This window comes from Stegodyphus dumicola, chromosome X2 (genome assembly GCF_044657685.1).
Source record: "Stegodyphus dumicola isolate Sdum_Otavi_A_Nest chromosome X2, ASM4465768v1".
Lineage (NCBI taxonomy): Eukaryota > Metazoa > Arthropoda > Arachnida > Araneae > Eresidae > Stegodyphus > Stegodyphus dumicola.
In genome coordinates this window covers 19,984,997-20,012,108 of record NC_140781.1, presented here as the reverse complement: position 1 = coordinate 20,012,108, position 27,112 = coordinate 19,984,997, and the positions used below count along the sequence as shown (strand labels likewise).

At 30.3% G+C, this 27,112-nt stretch overlaps 2 protein-coding genes across 3 annotated transcripts in view; one reads left to right on the top strand and one right to left on the bottom strand.

The window, feature by feature from the left end:
- The first annotated feature begins 1,393 nt into the window (after window positions 1–1,393).
- Window positions 1,394–27,112, top strand: Tim9b (Translocase of inner membrane 9b). 2 transcript variants are annotated; one of them, XM_085809379.1, is made up of 4 exons: window positions 1,394–1,719; window positions 14,277–14,372; window positions 17,729–17,878; window positions 25,480–27,112. In XM_085809379.1, the coding sequence occupies exons 2-3, from the start codon at window positions 14,277–14,279 to the stop codon at window positions 17,876–17,878; spliced, it is 246 nt and encodes an 81-aa protein (XP_085665505.1). In that variant the 5' UTR covers window positions 1,394–1,719; the 3' UTR covers window positions 25,480–27,112. The 2 variants fall into 2 exon arrangements, with proteins under 2 accessions (XP_085665505.1, XP_085665504.1); XM_085809378.1 differs by having other exon boundaries at window positions 1,401–1,714.
- Window positions 16,050–27,112, bottom strand: part of LOC118188526 (synaptotagmin-C-like) — a 42,825-nt gene continuing 31,762 nt past the window's right edge. Inside the window, exons 6-7 of the mRNA XM_035358971.2 lie at window positions 25,459–25,573; window positions 16,050–23,221 (exon numbers count right to left, since the gene is read on the bottom strand). Of these exons, the coding sequence (XP_035214862.1) occupies window positions 22,896–23,221; window positions 25,459–25,573 (441 nt within the window). The 3' untranslated portion in view covers window positions 16,050–22,895. The remainder of the gene's footprint in view (window positions 23,222–25,458; window positions 25,574–27,112) is intronic.

The window sequence follows — 27,112 nt, the reverse complement described above, 5'->3', positions numbered from 1 at the left end:
CTGTGTTGTGTGAAACAGTGTTGTTTAATTTTTGGATCCCATGGCCCTAACTAAAGTGAATTCGAAATGGGTATTTAGGCATTGTGATAAAGAGAAGTTTGCTTTTTATTTAGCGGAGGAAGTATGGAGGAATAATTCGCAGAAAAAATCTTTCAATAATTTTATTGAATGAATTAGAAAAGTGTATCCGCCATGTAATCAAGATTCTGAAGAAGATTAAGTAAGTTAGTATTTTTAATTATTTGAGGATATTATTTTTATGCATTGTTCTAAATGTAAGGTGGAAAGGAATTTGGTATTATTGGGAAAATTGTTATTAGCAATGATTTAGTTTAAAGTAATAAGGATTGTAAGGTAGTTTTTATTAATTTAATGTATGTGCTCATTTATATTTTAAGTAGTGTTTTTGAATTTAATTATATTTTAATTAAATGATAGTTATTTTGTGAATTTTATGTTTGTAGGAATTTGGTATACGTTTAAGTTGAAATAAACGTGCATGGAAATAATTTAAATATTTGATACTAAGTATTTGTAATGCTTGCGGTATGAATTCGTTGGTGACGTGTATAATGTAATAGGTGATTTAGAGGTAAAAGTTTTTGGATAATTTATTTATTTTATATGTGGAAATGTTCATATTTGTAAAGGGTAAATACTTTTTCGCGATCAGGTAATTTCATATATGTTCTTTTTACCGGGTTTAAATATTGAGAAAATTGTCATGTATTTTCGTGAAATTTTTCTAATTTATGAGAAAAAAGCAGTGTACATGGATATAGTGAAGAGTGTGCGCAATGCCATTTTTGTGCAATTCTGGGATGTTTTTTTAAGTAAAAATAAGTCGGCGTGTACATGGTTTATGTGTATGTGTTATTTTGAAAAACGCGTAAGGAGTATGGTATTGTGCACTTTTTTCCAATTTTGCAGTGAATATTTGTCATGATTAAGCAGTTTTGTTTGATAAAATTTCTAGCATAAGTGTAATTCGGCTAGTAGATTGTTGGAAGAAGTGTTCAGTAGATAAGAAGAAAAGAAACATGTCTTTACTTCGTGAAGACAAAATGGCGGCGGGGAAAAAAAAAAAAAAGGGGTTGCTGTAGGAGAGTTGGTTGCCAAATTTTCGCCAAAAAATCGCCAAGTTACCATAATGTAAAGATCAACCTTTTTTTTTTTTTATCGCATTCGACAGCTTGCTCTGTTACGGCTCGCTTAGCGTCAGTGTTATGACGTTTTGGGATACCTGACCGTGGCATTTTAGACACCCCGATTTCTATGTTGGACGGAACCCCACCTACATAGTCTACATAGTCTTTAACCTGTTTTCTATCTAAAGTTGAATTTTTGCCCAGCGGGTAAAAAGACTGAGAATATTCAAAATAAAACATGTCTCTTGTTTATCTGTTTGATTCCAGATTACTTCCTGCATTTACCGTCGTCTCTGATGCTGTTGACAATTACAGATTTCAATGGTCTGTTTATGATAGGAAGCTCTCCGCGGCATGGTTGAAATGTTTACCTGGCTAGTGTTTACAATTATGCATACTACTCTGTAGAATCAAAAAGTGCTTATAATCACGGCGCTAAACTGCAAAAAGTTTTCTTAACATAAAACCTAAAGATCAGCCTTAAGCCATATAGAAACTATTCAGACATTATTTAGAAGTACGTAGTGAATTCAGAGATGGAGACTGATGAGTATGCAATAAACAAAGTAAGGTATTTTGATTATCCACTTATATGATAAAGTAAAATGTGACAGCTGAAATTAAATGGTAATTAACCTAGGACACCAATGTGCCTGTATATATTAAATTTAAGTTAAAAATATAAATTTTAAAATGTAAAACAAAGTCATGTTTGACGCGATCACGTTATAAAAATTATAAATAGCAGTATAAATCGAAAGCATTCGCCATTGAATTCTTTATAGTTGTCTCAGTTTCGCCCTTTGCCGATCACATTTAATTATTTGAAACATTATTATATCCTTTATGAGTTTAAAGTGACATCCCTTCTCTACTTATGATTAAAGAGTAGTATTCCCCCATTTCTGATTTTTTTCATGCTAGTTATTGCTACTTCATATGTTTTAATATCTATATCTCATTCTTATTCTCTAATCCATTATTCATTTATATTATTTTGCATCAAACTGCTTACGTACATTCCCCCTTCTGTCATAGATTGGCAAAGGCTACAATTTATTATCGAACTACGTTGTTGGAAATTGCTCGTGAACATTATAGGGAAACGATGAAATAATTTTTACAGCTACTACCTACTATTATACTGGTGAATTAAGTCTATTTGGCGCTTCAGAAACAATTAGTTACACTCAGCTATAGTGAACCTGGTTTATTAAGAACCCCCACATATAACTAATACACTTATTGGTTCTGTCCAATCTCCTATACACTTAATGCTAGTTTATAAGGCTATAGCAAACCTGCAAATGTATGAAAATCATATAACAAAACTTTTCGGATATCTTTGACTTGAATTTTTTTTTGTATTTTTAAAATTATTTCTAGAGTTTTTGCAAGTTTTTACTGAAAAATTACTAATTCGTAAAATCATCTGTGCTATGTTAGGATCCGTGTTTCTTTGATGTGAGGATAACCAAAAAAAAAAAAAAAAAAAACTTTTCATTATTGTTCTCTACTACCTCTCTGTGTTTTCAAATGCTGTATGAAGCGGGTATGACACCTAGTTTCACAGAGCCAGGATACGCAGGAAGCATTTAGAGCACTATATGGTGTCCATTATCACTGAGTCAAATACATTGAAAAGGTTCTTTGATTCCATTCAAATTCTTTGTTTTAACTGTTAGAGTTCTGTTCAAATCTGATGCTATGCTAGAAATTTTGAAGTTCTTGCTGTTCAAGAAAAATGAAGTAGCAAATAGATTCGCAAGAACTCAAGGCTTACGTGTGATTTGTCTGTTAGGGAATGTGAATTTTTTATCTTTATCAGTTTGTTTTGTCCCAGTTTTTAAAATGCTGTCGACGTTCTGTCTTCTGAAATGGAGAGGCTGCATGCTTTAAGTATTTTGCAAGACTTAAGATATTCTTTATAATGGCTATTGAATCTTTGCTTTAAACCATACATATCTTGGGAGACACTGGGGGGAATTTTCAGTGTAAAAAAATTCATAGGTCTGTCTTGCTTTAAATGTATAGTGTTTGGTATTGAAAGTGAAGTGATTGTATTTGAAAATACAGAGTGAATTATATAACCAAATCATTCTGCCCAGACTATAGTTTTCTCAGACCTATAGTTTGTACCATATGGAAAAATACTCTTAAAATTTTTTGGGGTGGGTGGGTATGATGTGAAAGTTTAAGAAGATCAAGGGTAAGGATGGTGAAGAAGCATGCAAGCACTTCCATAGAGAACCCAATACATGTAAACATAGCCCACTTTGGCGATAATAGTTCAAACCTGGTAACCGAGGAGATTCAACCTATTTGCTTGTTCGAAGGTTGCAACCATTCCTCTTACGTTCATTTTGTTGAATTATCACCGTCGTTGTTCGCATTTGCCTATTTAAATTATTCTTCACTTATTTATTATTGTTTTTCGTATTTTCATGTGATTTTTAATAAACTTTTAACAATAAATAGATGGAAATATTTTGATATAAGTAAGGAAGTTTTCGGTGACATATGCTTGTTCGCAGAAGAAAATATGGCTGGAGAGGGGGGGGGGGTCAATGATATTTGGTAACACAGCTGTTAAGGTAGCGTTAAGCACGCAGAACCATGAGGTTTCCAACCCTTAAAATATTTTGACTTCATCGGCCCCCAAAATAGGCATTTTAAATAATTAAGTAATGCTTTTATTTTTATTATTGGTTATTGTCATCTAAACAATATTTATGGCTTAAAACTTTAACCAAGTAATATATTGTTAATGCTTTTCCAACAATAATCTTTGAGAAGATTTTTCAGGTGTGACACACAATTAGATGATTAAATTGAAATAAAAAATATTATTGATTCTCTAAAATGACAGACTAGTTTTATGGATCCCCAAAGTCATAAAAATTAGCAAACCATTACTTGTATAATGAATCCGAGTGCAAATAACTCTTCAAAAATAATAAAATGTACAATTTTTTTGTTTTATTTACAATGCTGCTGAAGAGTATTTCAGTACTCTTGAAGATTATTGGTATTGTCAAATATATTATAAAAAAGACAGGCAGTTGTTTCGACATAAAATGCTTTAAGCTGTTTGCAAGTAAATTGAAAAAAATACACTGAAAAACTGTTTATGTAAAATGGATGTATTAAAAGTCATGCATTCAATAATTTATTATAGGGGCATGGCTCTTATTTAACTAAGACTGTAATTGATGATTGTTTGGAATCTGACATTTCTTGCTGTGTGAAACCTATTTCACGTATTTTAAAATGATGTAAATATGCAGTTATGGCTTCACTGACATAATGTTTGGCCACCTCTGATCTATTATATATATATATTGTATTTATACCTATTATACTAATTATCAGATACAATTTTGAGAATATCAACATGAAAAACACTTCAAAATGAAAAAACGACACTTGTAATAGAAATATTAGTATTCTATATGAATTACGGAACGTACATGTAATGAATAATACCGTGACCAAACAGTTAAAAAAAATGAATAGATTAAGTATTCCCTACCTCGGTGCTTGAGAAAGCAATCCGGTTATTCTTTGGATTGTGGGATCTTGGCGATTTTTTGGCGAAAATTTTGCGACCAACCCTGCTACAGCAACCTGCTAGTTTTTTTTTTGGACGCCATTTTGTTTTCACGAAGTAAAGGCTTTTTTTTTTTTTTTTTTTTTTTTTTTTTACTCAACCTTTTTTTTCAACAATCTGCTAGCTGAATTACACTTATGCTAGAACTTTTATGGAACAAAAGTTCTTAATCATGATGAAGATTAGGTGCAAAATTGGGAGAAAGTGCAGAATCGCCCACTGCTTGCTGCATTTTTAAGAATTGCACATACACAATATCCATGTGCACGTTGACCTATTTTCACTTAAAAAAAATCCCAGAATTGCACAAAAATGGCATTGCGCATACTTTTGACTTTATCCATGTACACTGCTAAAGTCCTAGCTAGTAACCTTTATCGCCTTACCAAAATGTCGCCAAACTACCTGTTACCATATTCCAAAGATTAACCAGCAATCTTGCCATACAACACATAGTTAACTTTTGATTACATGATATTACAAGTATTTTCTTTAGATTTGTCCTGCGAGTGGTTAAGATGGCTGAATATTGGTAGTTCAATCTCGTCTCAAATCCTGATAAATGAGCTGGCTGTGCAGGTTATTTTTTTCGCATGTGTTTTGTGCCATTTTCCTGGTTTTCCTTAAGTGATGTAAATATGAACCTATCTACCCTAAAAAATATTCACAAAAGCATGCCTTTTTCAGCTAGCCCTCACATGCTTTGCATATTGAATTAAATAAACACGCAAACCCTTCTTATTCTTAAAATGATAAAGTAATTAAGTTCACATTACATGCAATGGAGCTTTTTAAAAGCAAGGTACTTTCTTTAACAATTACAGTGCTAATTAGTGCTGTACTTCTCAGTTATATGTGAAATAACATCTCAGTGTACTGCTTGTGACACAACATTCGTTTCACGTAAGTCTTCTTATGCAGTCATAAGCATAAAATAAACAAAACAGATGGCATCAGACCAGATCCATACATCCTTAGGGACTGATATTTGAGATAGTTTTTATGTTGCATCTGTGAGACACTGTCAGATTTGATTGAGTGAAATTGTGACTAAATTTCAAAAGACTTTGATAAAGTTGATAAAACTTTGATAAAACTTTAATTTTAATAAACTTTAAATTTGATAAAACTTCCTTAGGGACTGATATTTGAGATAGTTTTTATGTTGCATCTGTGAGACACTGTCAGATTTGATTGAGTGAAATTGTGACTAAATTTCAAAAGACTTTGATAAAATTATGGTGTGAAAATTTAAAAGTGAAATTAAAATTGAAGATAAATTGAACAGTACAATCAAAAAAGAAATGGTTGTCCTTAAATATATTAATAATAATTAATGACAAAATAGACATTTAAATTATTCACATAATAAATATAAATATATATATTTAAATGATCTAACTTGGACCATATTTGCAATTTTTGTAATGTTATTAAATGTGGACTTTAACGTTTTCGCGACAGCGCAACTTTGTGTAAGACGCTTGTGCGGGACAGAAGAGAATCGAAGGCAGTCACCATACAGGATGAAGGTTTTGCATCCTAATTTTATAACAAAATCCTAATAACTAATAACTAATTTTATAACTCAGCCTAATTTTATAACAAAAATCAGAAAAACAAAAGTTTCGCTTCTGGCATCGTAATTTTTGGTATCATTTTAGATTATTACTTGAGCTCTTATATATGTTAAAATTAGCCCTAAAACATTTTTTTCTGCATTTTACATGAAAATATACTTAAAAAGTTGCTTATCTTCTAAAATAATTTTTGGAAGCGCTATTCAAATTATTACAAAGTTTTATTAATAAATTCCATCGATAAAGTTTAAAATTAATAAAAAGAACACAATAAAGACTATTTACAGTAAGAAGTAACAAAATTTAAAATGAAAACGAGTGTGGTAAATCTCGAAGCACAGAGAAGTATCAGTTTGTAACTCTTAGAAAAGTATCACTTTTTAACTCTTTAGAAAATGAATCAGTATTCTCATTTGCGTTAGTAAATGGTTCACTAACCATATAAGGGTATTCTTCCTCCTTATAAATAGCGCCTTCCCGCCATAATAGACTGGAGGTGAGGCTTTCCTAAATAAAAAAAAAGAAGGAACGGAAATATATCTGAAAACAATGCAAAACGTAAAAAAACTCCGCACAGTAACCCTAAAAAACCGTACATAAAAATAGGGGAAAAATAGAATAAAAAAAGGAATTGGATATAAATCAGATATGAGAATGTTTTCATTAGCATGCAGCGATTTAAAAGAGCCCACCTCTGTTTACGCTTTCCCTTCGCCCACCCCCTCGAACAGCTGATGAGTAAAATACCAAAGGCTAGCAGAATATATCAAAGTCAAGGTCAGGAACCTAAAACTGTGTTAATTTCAAAAGTAATGGACACAGGATGCCATCTAGTAGCCTTCAGAAAAACGTTCCACCTTAAAATGTGTATATGCATCACCCGTCCTCTGAATGCGATCTTTACTGATGCGTGGATGGGACACCCAGCTGTAAGAGACGTTCTTAGGGAATGCGTATATGGGACACCCGTCCTGAAAGGGTTAAATAAAATTTTTAGCAGCATACATCAGTTGTGTTTGGTTTGTTTAAATTATGGAAAAGCATGGGAGAGATATCTGCCTAAGAGGAAAGATACATTCAAGAAGGTCTTTTTGAAGGGAACTAGTTTAAATCCATGTTACATATTGGGAATACTATGAAAACAATCATACAACTTGCCCATTAGCTTGGCTAACCAAACTAACAGACTTCAGTCACTGTACTGTAGTGATGAGTCGGTACTACCGGACCGGGTATTTTGTAACGGTACTTAGTTGTAACGTGTACTGAAAATCGGTACATCCAAGTACCCGTTACTTCAGTACCGAAATCGATACTTTTCGGTATTCGTTACTTCTGTACCAAAATGGGTACTTTTCGGTATTCGTTACTTCTGTACCGAAATGGGCACTTTTCGGTATTCGTTACTTCTGTACCGAAACAGATACTTTTCGGTATTCGTTACTTCTGTACCGAAATGGGTACTTTTCGGTATTCGTTACTTCTGTTCCGAAACGGGTACTTTTCGGTATTCATTACTTTGTAACGAAAATATGCGTCTCTTCTCGGTATTTCGGTATTCGTTACTGGAGGATCGATGAGGGTTCAGCTCACTTCGGTTTTGGTACGAGGACAGTAGTATCTGGTTGTATTTGCGAAATGGTGATATGCACTCCTTGTGTCCATGAATGGTCTGCTCCTCAGATACTTCCGTATTTGACATGTTTTCTGATATTCAAAATCTTACTCCGTACAGATAATATCAAACACGTGGTAACATGGCAGAGTTCCTTCAGTGCGCAAAATCGTTAGCTGCGTATTTCGGTACTCCAAATCATTACTAGGGCACTTCGGTACTCCAAATCGTTACTAGGGTACTTCGGTACTCCAAATAATTACTAGGGCACTTTGGTACTCCAAATCATTACTAGGGTACTCCAGTACAGTAAACCGTTACTAGGGTACTCCGGTACAGCAAACCGTTACTCCGGTATTTCGTTACTTCGGTACTCCAAACCGTTACTTGGGTACTTGGTACTTGAAATCGGTTTTCGGTACATTTCAAAGTAACAATTACTTGAGTAACGGGTATTTTGTACTGGGTACTTGTCTGTACCCGTTACTCTCGTACCAGGTACAAGAATGTACCAAAGTTGCCCATCACTACTGTACTGTTTGGAAGCTGATGAGCTGCATATCAGTTGCAAAGCAGTGAACAACAAATAATATTGTCCTTGGTTCTTTTTATGGGTTACATGCAAGAAAGCAAGTCTTAATAAAAATTAATATGCAAAATTTAAAGTGAGTATGTTGGTTTTTTTGTGCAATACATGAACATATACATAAAATTAAAAAAAAAAATAAGTCAGAGCAGAATATAATTTATTACTAAAAAAAACTTTTTTATGTAATTAGATAGTTGCAATTAAATGAGAATATCTATTGATTTCATCTATGTGATGATAAAGGATTTTCAATTTAGTTTGAGAAGCACTTTAAAATTATGCAATGAAAATATTAATCGCAAAATTGGCTCTTTGATTTTATACTTTCACAATTTCTTTAGAAACCGCACTGTTAAAAACAGGAATATTTTGGAATTTTATAATGCGGAATTTTATAATGCTGAAAGATATTCAAAGACAGATCTGAATTTTACTATTTTTTCCATTAAATAAGGGTCATTATTACAAAACTCATTATTACATGATAATTTTGCTTCTGTTAGGCTTTATATATTGTTTTCTGTGCTAACTTGAATTCAATACAAATTTATTTTTGTATATCATGTTTAACTAGTTAATTTTGAATTTTCACTTCCATATGCTTAATATATTGTTTTTTCTGCTAACTTGAATTTATGTTACTTATTCTTTAATTATTTTGATTATATGCACTAAATACTAAGTTTATGTGGCTTTCTTTCATGTGTTTTAATATCTCATAACCATACACCGATCATCCTCGTTGTCGATCAACCGTTGGTGAACTTGGCGAGTAAAACTGCAACTGCACCAACAGGTTCTTTGTGGATGAAAACCTAGGAGCATTGCTGAAATAATCTGCCATTATCTGGAGAAATGCTACTAATAAATATGTATTTTAAATGCAGATATGTAACTGGAGGGATAGGTCATAACCATAACTTTTATGCTAAGCAATGTCTCATGTAAAATTATTAATGTATAGTGAAACTGAAAAACAATTACAAATTAATTTAATAATTGCATGCAACAATTACAATTAACCCTTAAGGTGATTTTTTTAAAAACTTATTAGATTTATTATTTACTTTTTATGGGAGATATGGCAGCCTTTTTTTGTGATTCATCAATAAATTTTTTGCACTGTTTTATGAGACTGTAATCAGATTGGCTATAGTGAACCAAACTTATAGTCCTTTAAAGTTGATGATAGGGATTTAATAATAACAGTTTTTGAAAAAAAAAAAAAAAAATAACATGCCAATGGAAGATGAAAGATATATTTTCTGCCACATATTTATTGTAAAGCTCAGAAGTTTCTGTGGTAACATCATTCAAAACATGTGATCCCCATGCTGTTGAATACTTTATTTTAGTCATGGCATGGACATCATTGCATTTTTAAGTACAGTCCTAGAAACTGTCTTCATATATATTTGGATTTTTTTTTTTTTTTTTTTTTTTAAACTCAGTAATGGTATGAGGACATGTTACATATACTTTTGAAATAGTTGTAAAGGATTCAAGTAGGGTTTAATCATGCAATTAAACTAATCAATTGATGCAATTGTAATATGTTGATCAATTGATGTAATTGTAATATGTAATATAAAGAAACAGCGTTTGAAGGATGCTCATGAGGACTGTAGTAATGTAGGTAGTGGTTTCAACCTGTTGAAATTCCCAATAACAGTGATGAAGAATCCTAAAGAAATGTGCTTATTCTGCATACTGACAACAATAAACATTTGTTTCACCAGAGTGTGGTGTTGCATTGACTAATGCTTCATTTCACCTAAACTTTTGATTGTTCTGATTGCAGTGTCACTAATGTAACAAATATGATATTCATTTATTTTTTAAAACAGTTCCTTATTTTTAATATTCTCTTTATGTTGGAATACCAATAAATTAATATTATAATGAGATTGTAACTAATAGCGAATATCCCTTGAAGTTTCATTTGCAGCCAAATGCACGATTGCTGTTTCAGGCAATATATATTATTTAATAACGTTGAATATTGTAGTTCCCTTGGGCTGTAAAAAAATCCATAACCCACTTCCTTTTGATGTCTAGAATTATCTATTTACCTATTTTGTTTTTACTTTACAAACTTATTTTCATTTGTTTCAATAGTAATATGCAGAAAGAATGGTGTGCACATTAGTTCATTCCACTACTGAGTGGACTAATGAGTTCAATAATGCATGATATGTTGTAATAAAATTATGAAAATTGTATTAAGAGGAAATCAAAATGATCCTGCCAAGAATAAACCATTTTTAATGTGATGGGATTCATAAAAATTAAATAATAAATTAAAAAAAATTCATCTCAGAAAGAACACAAGACCAGCAAAACAGATTACTTTTTAGTTTGCATATTGTTAATTATTTCAAAATTATATTAATATTCCACTTTGGAATGATAGGTATAATATTTCACATTTATACAAATGATAATTTGTGAATTAGATCTACCTTTTAAAATCCTTTTTTGTTTCTTTTGAAAACATATTCCCAGAAGCAAGATAGGAAAGCTATTGAGATCATAAGGTTTCATACTGACTGCTGATCAGTGAATGTATTATCAATGAAACAATTTCAAAGGTTCATTGTGCATGCTTCTTAATGATCTCAGTCTGGGGATTAGCTCTTCATATCATTTCCCTCTGCATAGTTTAAAGTAGGAACTACTACATTGATATGGTTTTCTTTGGAATCTTTCACTTGTCATGTTCTATAAAAACTGACTAAAATACAGTACTAAAAGTTAAATTAATTATGCTTACAAGATTCATGAGAAAATTAAAATTCCTTATGACCTATGACCACTGGGTCTACAGTAGCTATGGGAACATATCTACAGTAGCTATGGGAACAGGTGAAAGTAGCTAGTCATTTTCTACATAGAGCCAACACAACATGAGATTCTCTCATTTACATGAAAAGTCGACTACACTCGAATGACATATGGTTTAAAAAGAGGTAAAATGATGTTAATCTTTATGGGAATGTCGGGGAATAATAGACTTGAAATTGTTAACATCTAAAATGTTAGGGGACTAGCCTAGTTCATCTAGTCCACTAATGGCACGTAAGGATATAAGAACTGTTTTTAGTAAAAAATCTTACGTGAAGATGTACTTCTTAGGTAGCTAGTCCTCAAGTGTTTCAGCTAAGTTAACGAACTACCTTCTGCATAAATGAGGAAATTTTTCCCTGTAATTTGTATATAAATAAGAACAAATTTATGTACTTTATGTATGAAATATTAGAGTACTGAAATATTGCATGCTATTAAACTGAAAACTTGACTAAGATATTGATCTCCATTATTTAATTTGGAGTGCCATAATTATAATTTTGATATATATTTTAATTCTCTAATATATAAGGTAATGAATGAAAAGCAGCTGTTAATTGGAAACTCAACTATAATATACGATGTTAATTCACAGAGTAACCTCTGTTTGTTTGTAAATAAAAAAACATGTATAGATACAAAAAATTTTTTCTTTGCATTTGAAAAGTACAGCTGTACTCTATTTTTTGACATAGGGGCCATATAAATTCAAGCACTTGTCATAGTATTCTGCCAACTTACAAATCCCTTTTATACAAAACTTTGCTAGCTGGAATTTCAAGCAAATTTTCCCAATATTTTGAAGATATTCATTGTCATTGAATTATTGGCCCACAAGCCAGTTCTTCAAATAAATGAACCCACCGTATAAGCTATTCAAGTCTTGTTGCCAATTCAAAAACTCTTCCACCAGGAAACCTGTTTTGTACCAGGAAAGAAAGTGTAAGGCAGAACTTATTCAACTGCCTTTGTGGATCTCTTTGAGAGTTTTCAAGACTAACTGAGTATAAAACTTACAGTAACCTAACTTTCAAATGACTGCCTCATACACAACAGTCTGAGAAATGTTCTGAAATTTTTCAGGTTTCAAGATTGTTAATCGGTGGGTCTCATGAACTTTGTCATCAATATCCTTGAGGCCATCATCACTCATTGCAGAAGGTCTACCACTACTAGATTCATCATGAGTGTTCCTCCTACTTTGAAAAATATAATCCACTGGTGCACCACACTTTCACTTGGAATGTTTAAACCACATACACCACACACTTCATGATGAATGCTGCCACTGACAGATTTTTTGTCAAAAGGAATATTATCAGTCTACATACTTTGCATTAGCTAGAATTTTTGATGGAAACTTACATTCCAAGCTACTAGAATCAGCACATGAATGTCGGTGTGAAGCTCTAACTGACTCAGCTGGAAGCTTATTGAATTACAAATTGCATGGTATAATGAAAATGCTGCTGATAACAATAGTACCAGTGCCATGTCACAGTGGTGATTACCTTCCAAATTACTCTTCTACATAAATGTGTATTTGTTTATATGTATATGTAAAACAGACAAAAAGTTTTCCTGTCTGTGTTAAAGCAGTATATTTTTTATTTAAAAAAAATATTAATATTGTAAAAGCTCATAATATTTTTCATAAAAGATGAAATATTTTAACTGTGAAATTTATTCTGTTTTTCCATTAAAAATTTATTTCATGTGATTAAGTGGAATGTTTGCTTATAACTCATTGTTCATTATTGTGATAATAGTTCATATTTCTAATAACTGAAAACTCCCTGTAAGATTATTAGCATTTTGGTGCAACTAAACTATCAAATAATAGTTACTAATAGTGTATTTTGGCTACTTCTCTAATTTTATATTCATTTTAAACCAGAATTGGCTTAAAAAACTGCAGTTCCATTTTATTTTAGTAAATTGTTCCCATATTTCTAAGAAGAAAAATTTTTAAGAAAGTTCGTGGAAATTTTTTAGCATTTCTAAATTTGTCTTAAAATCAAATCTTAAGAATTCTTAATCAAATGTAGTTTTGTCTGAAGTTTGTGTAATAATAAAAGGGAAATATATTTTTTATTTGCTGAGAGAATGTTAGTTTTACTTGCTAAAACACTTTCTCATTTTCTGAATGTAGTTATTTAACTGTAATAAAACACGTATGAGCTATTTTAGTGACAGAATTCAGCCACTTTGCACCAATTTGGCTGAAGTATTTCTTAAAATAATTTTAGTTCTGTGAGCTGGTTGTTGAAATTGCATTGTAATATTCATTTAGGGAATTTATTTTTTAGTTAGTAGCTAATCTTACTTAATAAGACAGTGAACCATTTGTTAAAATCTCACTTAAGTATTTGTGTTCTATGATTTGCTTTTTATGAGATATTCCATAAATAAAGCTAAAAAGCTTCTTGACATACTTTATTTCTGTTAAACACTAACAGAGATAATGAAAATTCACATTCAACTAGCGTATTATACTGAGAATTGAATTCAGAATAAAACTTCTCATGTTGAGAGGCATTAATTAGGCATCTAATTTTGGATATTGATTTGTTATAGTCTTATGAAAGCAATGCTTTCATTCTTACTGTTAGAGATTTTAACCTGAGTCTGACATTGCAGAACTACTTCATTTTGTTAGCTACTTATTATCATTTATTTCTGTATATGTTGTATGATAAATGATTTATGACTTGATTATTAAAAAAATGTTGTAGATGTTAAACTTCATATATAAGCTGTATTATTATCTTTTATTGTTCTGAATATTTAAAATTATAAGTTTTGAGTTATTTGAACATTGATTTCATGCCAAAAAAATTATTTCATCTGAATTCTTATCATATCTTGCACTTTTCTTTCCTTTCAGATGAAAGATTTCTTGTCAATTTATAACAAAATGGCTGAGACCTGTTTTAACCATTGCATAGATAATTTTAACTGTCGAGATCTTTCTCCACATGAGGTAAGATGCTATTTAATTAACTATTGCTTACAGCTTAAAGAGTGTGCCAAATATGTAGTCTGAAGTCTTTGAAATATACAGAGCAAAAGCTAACATTACAGAACAGATTCTGAAATATTGCCAATGCATATTTTTGCCTTGCTTATCAATTTTAATCGGTGCTTTTCGACAGGAATGATTTGTGTCACTAATGGACATTTGTTTCCAGGTTAAAGTAGGATAGAATTGGGATTTTTTAATTAAGAGTGTATTTATGTATTGCATGTTTTCCAGTGTACAGCCAGTGTTCTTTTCTTGAGGTTATATTTCTTTGTTGGCAGTGCATTTTTTGGCCTGCTTTCATACCTGAGTTTCTGCATGTTAAAAGTGATATTTGTGTTACAAAGTAAATTTTGATTTGTTTTTATTCTTCCTATGAATTTTTTAATAAAATATTTGAATTTTATAACCTGTGAAATCTCTAAAATATGTTATAATTAAAGTTATGTTTAAGAGCACAGACCAGTGGTTCTCAGCTATTTTTTTCCTTACCAAACTGCATCCCTCTTAAAAAATTTTTGACTCATGTGGTGAATTCAAAATAATAAGTGCATTTTATTTTAATTGTGTATTTTACTTGTGTGGCCAGCTGCCTAAAACAGCTATGATATACTATATAATGAATACAACGAGTACAGCTATTCTGTTTCATGGGTGTATCTGGTAATTAATAATAATAGAACTGAAGAACTGTATTGCTTATAAATTATTTGTTTTGTTAAGCAATGACAGATTAAATTTGAAAGAAAAATTAACTTATGCTTTGCAGAAAAGCAACATGTTAATGTGTGGTATATAAAAATGCTTTATTTTGGGCAGTGGCAACACAGTGGACAGTGGGATTTTAAATCACTGGTGGTGTTTATTGATTAAGTTCCATTAGATATTTTGAAACATGAAAAATCAACCATGCCTTTGGCCAGGATTCAAGCCATAGATCTTGCACATGTTAGGTGGATATTCTAACACACACAGGAAGAAAACGATAATCCTGTACGTATGTATTGCTATCTAAATTAGTATATTTAATAAATATAATTGATACTCAAAGTATCAAGTGGTTATTTTTGACTATTTTAAATTTCTGAATATCTATCAAAATGTGAATTAACAGCTATTTTGAGGAAGGAATATTTCTTAACATGATGTCTGTATTATAATGACACAAAGAATTTTTTTATCTTATAATTTTTTTAATAAAATTATCAGTAGTTAGTGGTAAAAAAATGAGCACTTTTGAAGTTTTCTATTTTTTGCCAACTGATTCATAAGTTTGTCAGTTTGGGATAATATTTATAATTCTATGCTATATTTTATTTAATTTATAAAAGTTTTTATTGTATATACTACCAGAAATTGGAAAGCATAATATTCATATTTGTGTTACTGAAAACAGTTGAAGTTCTATTACAGAGAAAATGTGACAAATTTTATTAGAAAAGGAATAGACATAGTACTAAAGAAATTTTGTTTTATGAGAAATTCCATGCTTCCGTAGATAATAAATGTGATTCTATGGATCAAGTGTCAGGGGAAATAGAATGTTTTGCCCATGATATTAGTGATTCAATGTTGTGACCTCTAGTTTTGCCCTGATGAAGTGTTGCAAAAATAAAAAATGATGACCTTTTAGATATGTCAGGTATAAAAAATTTTTTAATTACAAATGATGAATTTAGTATAATTTCACAAGGATAAATAACATAGACACTATTCACCATATACAGTATATGTAGTTCTTTTTCACAATAACACATATTTGAGGTTGCAACTTAGTACTAGAAGAAGGAATGTGGTTATTTCATGATGACATCCAACAGGGAACTATTGTGACAATCAGTCTTACACATTTTTCTAGCCAGGCTTTGTATTAGCCAACTTGCTACAATCAATTCTTTATTAATTTTCAATTCGTTATTTAAAATCTGCTATTATTTGATTCTTTTAATATGCCAGGCTACACAAGACAACCTGACGTTTTATTCTTTTCACATCCACTCTGTACTACTTAAATACCATTCCTTATATGACTTCCTTTCCATTTGTTTTACAAAATCATCTATCTGCAAGACCATCTGCTTTTGGGTTGCTACATTCATATTTCAAGAGCTTTACAAACAGTTACCGTTGATATAACATGGATAAAATAATTAAATAAAAATTTAAAGTCAGAGTTTCATACTCATGTAGAAAATAAATTAAAAAAAAAAAAAAAAAAAAACCTTCTTTAATGCTTTCCATTTATTCATCAATAACTGATTTGTGGTATATTCAGAATTGTGCTGAAATTCATGGAAAACATAATCTAAACTTCTTCCTTGATGATCTGGAAAATTTGTAGGCCATCAAATCAGTTGTAGTGTTTTTAACAGCAGAAAAGTATGCTGGTAAAACAATTATAGAATAGTAAATGAAGTTCACCCAATTATTACAAAATGATGAACCAAAAGCAGTTTAAACTCATTATCAAGCATATGAAATTTTAAATCTCACAGTGCAATCAAAGAGAGGAGGTACACTTATCTAATATATGAAATTTTGAATGTGCTCATGATGAATGACCGAAAGAGTTATATTCCAAGTTTTGAAGTCATAACAGATGAACAGCTGCTTTCTTGCAACTCTACATGTCTATGAACTATGAAGGACATACCAAGTAAAATGATTAATGCTTGAAAATAAATCTTTTGATAAGTGTATCAGATATGGCCCCTCTGAATCGAAATTATAAGTGTGAGACCTTCTGAAATATCTTGAAATAGCGTGTTCAGTGTAAAATGGAATAACTGCACTTTTGAATAGTTTTATTAGGCAGCATGTAAAAAGTAAAGGATTGTGCAGAAAATGTTTTCTGCTTTCGTGTTTCGATCACCATTATTTTTTATTTATTCTATTTTTTTTTCCTCCTTGAAATTTATAAATAAAATGTACCAAATTTATTTTGAATATTTCATCATAGCAAGGTTAAAGAAGTATGTTTTTTTTATAGCAGTAAAAAATGACCACTTGGTTTTTTAAGTAGGTAAATTTCCTAGTACTTCTTAGTGTTAGGGGAATATTTCCTTTGCTTTTGCTGCACTTATATGAGGTCTATGTTAAAACTTTTTTAACTGTTTTGAATCACCTGATTTTCAAACATTCGTCTGCATAAACCTTTTGTCACAGTTAACATTTGCTAAACTAAGATTGAAAAATTACTCTCTCCTAATTGGGAATTCTTGGTTTAGAAATTGCTTAGAATGTAAACAATTGCATTAGTTGTATAAATTTATAGTATATTGCAGATGTATTAATAAATACTTATTTTTAATATTTAGGAAGCATGTGTGGAAAAATGTTCCTCTAAAAGCTTGAATGTAAATCACAAACTTATGATGTCCTATATAGATATTCAACCAGAAGTTTTAAACAAAAGAGCTGAAGAAATGCAAAAAATTAAAGATGCAACTGTTGATCCTAGTTCTTAAGTAATTATATTATTTTAAAGAATTTTGAAAATAGTTTGTAAATAAAATTTGTTTTAAATTTCAAGAATTTTCTTTTCTGGAATTAGCTGTGCTGTTTATTTTGCTAATGCTGAGTTTTTCAGATTTATAATTGTTAGCATAAAAATGTGTTAAAATATGTTTTATAACAATCTAAAATTAATATCTCAGCGTGTGGATTTAAGTAAAGGCTGTCTTACAAAATGTTTTCTTGTAAGTGAATATAAAATACTTATGAAATACTTGAATGTGTTACTTGAACTTCACAAAATTATTTGGTAAGGAACATAGCCAGAAGTACTCCTGTAAAGTGATGATTTATAATGTGTAAACAAATAATTCATCTGTGGGGTTAAAAACATAGTGTTAAACATTATTGAAGTATATGCTTACATTTCACTCACCTTTTTAACACTGGAATATGCCTCTAAAGATATGACTGTTTATGAATGTAAGCATCAAACTTCAAGGTCGTGCAAGTACTTAAACATATAATTAATCAGTGTTAAATTAAACTGAAACTATTTTAATTGTAACATTACTCACATTACAGTACAGGTTGACGATAAAAATGACAAAGCTAGAAGTTAATATGTCAAAAGCTTTATCTTCTAAAAATATTAACTTTTTTAACCTGTTCAGTGTCGCGTTTTAACTTGGAGCATTAACCGCGCTGAGCGGAGTTGATAAAAAATTCGTTGCGCAAGAAACAGGAAACAGAAACATATTTATTGCTTGAAAATGAGGCTGCAGATTTGAATAAATGCTGTTTCATGATTGGTTACTTCAAAAAACCAGTAGGCAAAACAGGCGATCAGAAAGAAAAACGCTCCCTGAGAAAAACAAGTTAACTCGGGAGGGGCACACTGGAGCCAATTTCTCAGCCCGAGTTAACTTGGAAGCCGCACTGAATGGGTTAAAGCTGTTTTAAATTTGGTAACAGAAACCAGATGGAAATTAAATGAAGAGATTGCTAGGACTAAACCTTTGTTTGAAAAATGTATTTGAAACTTTTAGAAAGTATATTGTATATTTAATTTTAATTTACTCTTATTAAATATTATAATTTTTTATGGATAAAGGAGTCTTGGATTTTATAAAGGAAAATAGTAAGGATGGAATATAAATGTTTGCACTGTGTAATGCAAACTCTTATTGTAGTAATCAAAATTTATGAATAACAATGGAAAAGATCTTTTGATAAATTAATGTGCAAAGGGATATAAAGTTGGTGATTGTGATGATTAATGACACATCCAGAAATATGATTGTAAATGATTAATTTGCTAATGAGCATTCCTGTAGCTTTCAGTGTTCTGAAAAATCGTGATTTAATCTGCAGAGATAATCAATGCATCAAAATAAGAAAGAAGTATCTGTGACATATTAAAATATAGAACTATAAATTATTTCTCTAGATAGTTAGATAAAAATAACTGATAAAGCTATACATATTCTATCAGCATTATGCAGTAATTAAATAAATTCTGTATCTGAAGAGTTGGAGGACTGAATAACTGTTTACAATTTGTTGGAAGATCTCACATATTACGTATGTGCTGTAAGCATTCAGTTTTGTAAAGTGCCAACAATTGTTGCTTTTAATGCTAATAAATGTAGCTGCAGCAGCAGAATATTTATTAAAGAAATTGTACTTTGGATTTACTGAAAAAACATTTAAACTGAAAGTTTCTTAATGTCTTTAGAAGTAATATACAGTACAAAATCTTTAATCCGGATGTCCATAATCCAGAATGATCTATAATCCGGACCTTAAAGCTACAAACTTTCTGCGCATGCATAGCGTTTACGCATGCACATAATACATTTACGCATGCGCGTTTAATGTATAACGGACGGTATAAACTAGGCTAAAATTATCTAATTATCTATACAGTTAATGCTGCAGATTGCGTTGTTCCTTAATCTTCTAATTGGATCCGGCTTATTATTTTTTGCAGACTGTTGGAGCAATTTTATAAAAAGTGAGCTTGAACTTTCGATTATGTCAAAAAGAGTTTCCTATTCTGGAGCTGCCAAAGGATCTACAAAGCAAAAGCATGTTTCGATATCCATCAAACAAAAAGTGGAATTGCTGCAAAAAATGGATAAAGGAATGAAGAAAGTGACAGAGAGGTTAGTGAAAACGAAAAAATTTCGATTGACAAGTTAGTCGGTATTCTTGGCACTGCAATTACAGGACTTCAACGGTGGAACTTTGTAACTGAACAAGAAATTATGTCTGTTTATAGAATTAAAGAGAAAGTATTAGTGCATAAAACAAAGCAACTTAAACAACTTACATTGAAAGAAATGTTTAATAAAGTAAACAAATAAATATTAACCCTTTTTTTTTGTGTAAATTTTGATACCCCTTAGATCATAATTGCTCCTTATTTCATAAATTACGGTTTCATATTTTTAATTTTATAATTTCTGCATGCCATCTTACCAGATTTAAATTGATGATCTATAATCCATAAAAAAACCCTAATTGGGAATCGCCGAAGTTCCAATGAGTCCGATTAAAGACTTTGTACTGTAGTATTAAGGAACATCTGGCTCTTAATACTTTCAAGAACTCTACAAAATTCTGAGGGACCTACTGCTAGGTTATTGCTGCTTATAAATGCATATATATTATATACTTAATTTCAAATACAAAGTAAATTCAAAATCATATTTATCATTGAAATAATGAATTGGTACAGAATTTTTTGCAAATGTTAAAATACTATTGTAAAAATAATTAGTAAATGCAACTTATTCCAAAATTCTCATATGAACCAAAAAACAAAATTTGTACACAAATTATCAATAGAAAATAGCAAAAAAAAAAATATAACAAAGGGAAAAGGATTTACATCTTGACAGATGTAACATAAGATAAAATCCTTTTGCCTTTATTTATTACATTTTTTGCATTTATTACATTTTTTGCACTGAAATAGTTTTTGTACAAATTTTATTTTTACACTGGTTGGTAATCTGAGGATTTTGGAGCATATCACAATTAACAGTTATTATTATAATAGTATTTTTGTAATAATAACTGGTATTAATTGGGAAAATATTTGTACCATTTCATTATTCTATTCCCACTGAATTATTGCCTCTAACAGCACATATTTGGTTTTTGGTTTTGAGCACTTATTTTTGCCTTTTATTTAAAGTATTAGGTATATATACAAAATTTTATATTTTATATTAAAATTATATTAGTTTAATATATATATATATGTACACATATGTACACAAAATTGTGTGTATATATATATATATATATATATATAAATTATTTTGTGAGTGAGTTGTAAATTACTAGAAAATTTTTTTAATACTTATTTAAATGAAGACTACTATGAGAATGTTTAGAAAAAGATTTGTATTAAAAAGAAAGGAAGGTAAAAATTTTTTATTGTTGCTAAGCATGTTGAATGGCTATGCAAATACTTCTTAGAGAATTGGGGCATATTTTATGAATACGTTAGATTTTATTCTTCTCCCCTTCCAACTAAAACTTTTCCTTCAAGTTTAATCATACTCAGTAGATGGCTAAAGAAAATGGCTCCCAAATGTGTTTTCATTTGCAACTGTATATTTTTTGCATGAAACTAATGATCCTTTATTTTCTAATTCAATATTCCTGAAGATATTTTAGCACTTTTTTTGCAAGATAATACTTTTTAGGGAAATTTTTTCTTGATATGTATATTAGAGACTTGCTTCATGCATGTGCTTCAGAGCTAATGTTGAGAATATAAAAATTCAGAGAAATTTTGGTCAGTTAAAAAAAAAAAAAAAAAGCTATCTAACCTGGAACTCTCTACTTTCATTCAGGTCAGTTTAGTTATTATTTAAGGATTAGTAGAGTAACTTGAAATTTCAAGTCGGAAGATCTTTCTGCCTGTTTTGTTTATACAGGCAGCCAAATGCCAGCATTAAATCCATAGGAATCTATAGAAGGTGTGTAGATATTTGGGGCAGGGGGGAAGCTTTCACTATTATTGTGTTCTTTCATGAACATCATTTAAAAATGGGCATTGATATCAACCTAGCTGTTAAATATATTCAATTAATATATTACAGAATGTATAGAATATATGGATATATAGAATTTAAATATATTGCTGGAAACTTTTCCATGTACGGTTTCTTTCAGAAGCAGATATATGAAATACTTGATAGGCAATTTCTAATTTCTTACCAACTATTATTTATTTAAAAAAAAACCAGTCTGTGTATCATTTCATAGTTGTTTTTACTATTCCTTTAAAATATGAATTCATTCTTGATATTCATTAAAAGACTACAAATTTTCTTGTGTGTGTGTATTTGATAACTTTTAAAAATTGTTTTTTTGGCCAGACTTCCATTTATGCACTTTTTGATATTTATAGTTTTGTCTGGTAAAGATGCAAAATATTTATCACACTATAATTATAGGAAAATTTTCATATAGACAATAAAGAATTTCTAAAGTTGTATGTAAAAAAAATTTCTCATATGGAACTATGCAGCTATTTGTAAACATTTTTTCTTTATATATAAGATTTATTGCTTTTTTTTTTTTAAATTTTGGAGGAAGTAAATGTTTATTTAATATGCATAATATACTAAATCATAGAAAACTGACCTAAAAGTTAGTCACAACATTTATTTGCTTACAATCTAATGCTTTAGGGTTAGAATGTGCGTGTGAGAGAGAGTGCATAAAATATGTGACCTAATAAAAATATAGTACATAATTTATATTAAAGTTCTGTCTAGAAAAGTTTCTTCCGTGTAAAAAACAGTTTTCTTAAGTAGTTCCATTATTTTTTTTTATTTATGAATAAGAAAAATTTTAATAGTTTTAGTAATTTTATAAACTTTAATAATTTTAGTAATTAGAAAATTTTATAATTAGATGTTTATTTATATTTGTTGTATAGATATGTAACTATTTATCCCCATCAGTTATGTTTAGAAAGATATTCTGTATTATTATAAATGCATTCTACTTGAGTTCATGCCACTGTATAACCTGTCTTCTTGGAGAATTTCTCATTGCATTCCAGTGGGTTAAAGTATTCTTTCTACTAGAAGATCCAATTATTACCTTACCAACACACGACTCCTTTTTAGGGGCATTTTGTTGTCCATTCTCTTGGTTAAGAGTACCATATATAGCCAAAAGGAGAACAATATGATCAAGCTTTGAAAATGGAACATCGAACATCAACATTTCATTGAAAACTGGAAAAGGTGACGATGGGCGACTTGATGTTTTTCTTCTTTCAAATACCTTTCCAGCATATATAGCCATGCCTTGAACATAAAAATCTAGATTGAGAAGAATATATACACATATTAGGGAAAGAAAGATTAATAAATGTTTCAAATTGATATTTAAAGTTGGATTTAAAATCCAGTTATATAATTATTCACATTAATTTACAGTTAAAATATGCTGAAAATCAAATATCTTTATTGTCTTTATCTTTTAAGTTGTACATTGTTTGGAGTTAGATGATAAACTTTTTGTTTATTTAATAGTTTAATTAATATTTTAACATTTATTCCTTGTTTCTAATGACATATTGCTCCTCATTATTTATTTGTTGCTATTAGGATTTTTTTAAAAATAAAAATTCAATGAAACTATTGAAAAATCTCTTTTTCATCTAAAAATATAAAAATGTATTTTAATACTATAGAATAGTTTGCTATGTTTAGAATGACCAAAAATGCTAATAATATCTTCAAATGAATACTTCAAAACATTTTAAACTTGATATGGTTTATTTTGCATGCCTATTCAAACATTTCATTAGAGATACTTGAAGCCGTATTGCTCCCAGCATAAATAGAATGAAATTCCTTCATAAATCCTCATCCTTGAACCTCTAAATGACACATGTACCCAATAACTTTTTTAATTTCCTTTCTTTGTATGAGGGGTTATCAAAAACGTTTTGAGACTAGCTTGTTGACAAGAAACTACTTTAACTATTTATATGTACACATTGCTACCTTCAAAGTTATCCCCCTTGTACAACTTTCTTGTCACTTCTGGAATGTATCCTGAAAGTCCACTTCTCAAAGCATGGCAAGCTGGAGTGCACTGTAATTAATACTGGATTTCTGCAGTGTCATCAAAACAGTACCCGATAAACTAAATTCTCAACTGTAGGAAGAGGAAGCCAAATCTTGACAGTACAGCATGTATGAAAGTGAGACAGAGAAGCCAAATCTTGAGAATATAGCATGTACGAAAGTGAGATTATATTGTGTCCTGTGAGAAACTCTTATGTGGGGAAAGAATGCTGACAAGATGCAATGCTATTATGAAGCTTCCAGTTTTTTGTGTTTTACAATTCTGGTTGCTTTTATCGAATCCCCTTCCTCAGCCATGTTAAAAGCCTGGCAGATCTCGTTATTGGAAGTCTGACCACTGAGGGGGAATTCTGAATGTACAGTCCCATTTGTTGGCATGATAAAGAACTAGTCTCAAAACTTTTTTATAGCATCTCATATTATAAAGAGAGAATCATGGTCTGTACATATAAAATAAAAATTGAAAGTGAGGTAAAATGCTGTATCACTGAAAATGATTTATTTATATATGGCAAATATTTCTTTTCATTAATGAAGCCAAAAACAAAAATTTAAAACATCAGTACATATTATACACTACTGCCACACTTATTAAAATTGAATAGCTGTTTCACTTTGATACATTTCCAAAGCCTGCAAAGTCTGTAGACAAGCATCATGCATTTTACATTCATACACTAAAATAGTAAGTAATACTTGTAACAATCAGGTTATCACAAAAGGGATTTCAGTCTTGTGGCAGGCCCACCAGCGGCTGAGTGGTAAAAATGCTGAGCACTGGTAGTTCAGTGTGAGGTTGGAATCCCACGAACGGGCTGGCTACATGAGCGTTTTTATGGTTTTCCCCATGTGTAATGTGTATGCGAGCCAGTTTTCCTTAGAAAGTCATCCATGAAGGCATCCCTCCCTTTAGGCAGATAGCACTCATGTGCTTTGCCATAATTGAGTAATCCAAACCAATCCAATCCAGTCTTGTGGCATTCCAAGGTTTGAAATTTCAGATAAAACCTTCCATTTTAATATATCAAGTATGATATGGTGGGCTGCTAGTGACATTTCGCTGTTGTATGACAATTGATATGTCAGCCAACAAAGAAAGAGAAACATATGATATGGTGAGCAGGAAGAGTTTAAGGAGCTATCTTCATGGTAAATTGCAGTTTAAAACATTTCCTTTCAACATTCACTTATGTAACTGCATGATTAATTTTATTTACCATGCATTCTGTTATCATTATTGAAAAGAAGATGCATTATATCTGCAAAATCCGTTTATAATTTTAAACATATTAATTAATGTAACTTTTTATGATCACCATGTATATACACAGTTATGTAATGCTATACACTTAAACAATTTTGCATTAAATGACATTTTTAGACTTTTTGCATTGTCTAAAAATTAATAAAAGGTAACAATATTTCACGTAAATTCTCTTTAAAAGTATGTTTAGTCATCTTACCTGTATTACTATTTTTTTCAGTGACACGCTTCAAGTTATTTGCTTTCAGTACTGCTACAGTCATACGTTCAGCTGTTGGGAGGTAACATAATCCGAGGAGTAGTTGACCATTGTTCTGTAAATTGTATGACATCTCATCAATATTAAATAGTAGGAAGCATTAAAAATTTGCTGTGAGGAAGAATGTATCCTTTTTCAGAATTAACATGTCTAAAAAAGCTACAAGTTTTAATGGCTTGTAAAAGAAATTAAAGATCTCTGATTTGTTAATTTTTAATAGTCTTGTGTATGTGATTTAAACAGCTTAAATACTGTCTTTGCTTTAATGTTTAGTTTAAAATTTTTGTAAATTTAATCACTGATAGACTGTTTTCTAAGTACTTATATGCTCCAGAAGATTATTAAGAATATTCTTTTATGCAGAATGATTTAAGAGCATTAAATGCAAAGTTAAAATATTTGTTGTTTTCATATTATTTTTACAATTTAAAAAAAAAAAATCATTGAAACTGTTTTGCCATCTTGAATTTTTAAAAAATTTTTTTTATGTAAAATTGCAATTGAAATTTACTTAAGTAACAATGAGTCCTTTCACAATTTAGTTTTAACCAATATTTATTTTTCTGGGCTTTCTTCTTTTAAATGACATTGCAGAATTATTAGTGAATTTTTTATAACTTTGTTTTCTTGATATTAGTAATTGCAATTTTGGTCATTAGGTTAGGTCTATGTTAATCATTAGGGTAGGTCTATGTTAATTTATTTTATTTAATTCCACTTATTAACTGATAATTTCAGACATTGCCAACCATTTAATGATTTATAAGATATTGCTTTCTGTAATTTGACTAAAAAAAGAAATCAATCATCTATGTTAAAATAGCTATATATAATAATCGAGCTAGAGCAGGTTATTGGTGTGAAGTTTCTTGAGTTCTAGATCAGTTACAATATGAGATATAACTTCAAGCTCTCATTCACCATTAAGCTCTTATTTGGATAATTGTGGAGTGAAGCAGGAAAGAATAATAAATTTAATTGGTTAGAAAGTTACAACAATCCAACACATAAGGACGGATATGAGTGTTCAGTAACTCATCTATACAAGGGTATCTCAAAAGTAGCAAACATTGATATAAACCATAGTCGATAAAGTAGTACAGAACAAGAAATGGATAGTTGGCGCTGTACACCAGCACTCCACTTCGACACTTGGGGCTTCTTTATTAAAACTTGTGATGTCATATAGAGATCATGCAACATTTTATTAACGTTGAGTTGGTAAACATGCACTTCATGTATGGGTTATTTGATGGTAATGGATCAGCCACTGTAAGAATGGCCTGGGAAAGATACTGAAGGAGACATAATATTCATTCTAGGGCACCCACACTGACATTCACTAGCATCAATTTCTTTGCATATGAAACGTCTAACACTTTGGACATAGACTTTCTGGAAAGAATCATCATCATCGCTGCTAGTATCTTCGAAACTCCATGTGTCTGAAATTTTCATCAAATCATGCAGCGTCAGTATCAAGCATCCTTCACTACAAATGGTCAGAATTTTGAACACCTTTTGTAAATCCTATTATGTACATATCAGTTATTGTACTGTTAAGTTTCGCCTAATAAAACTGTTTACTGCTTTA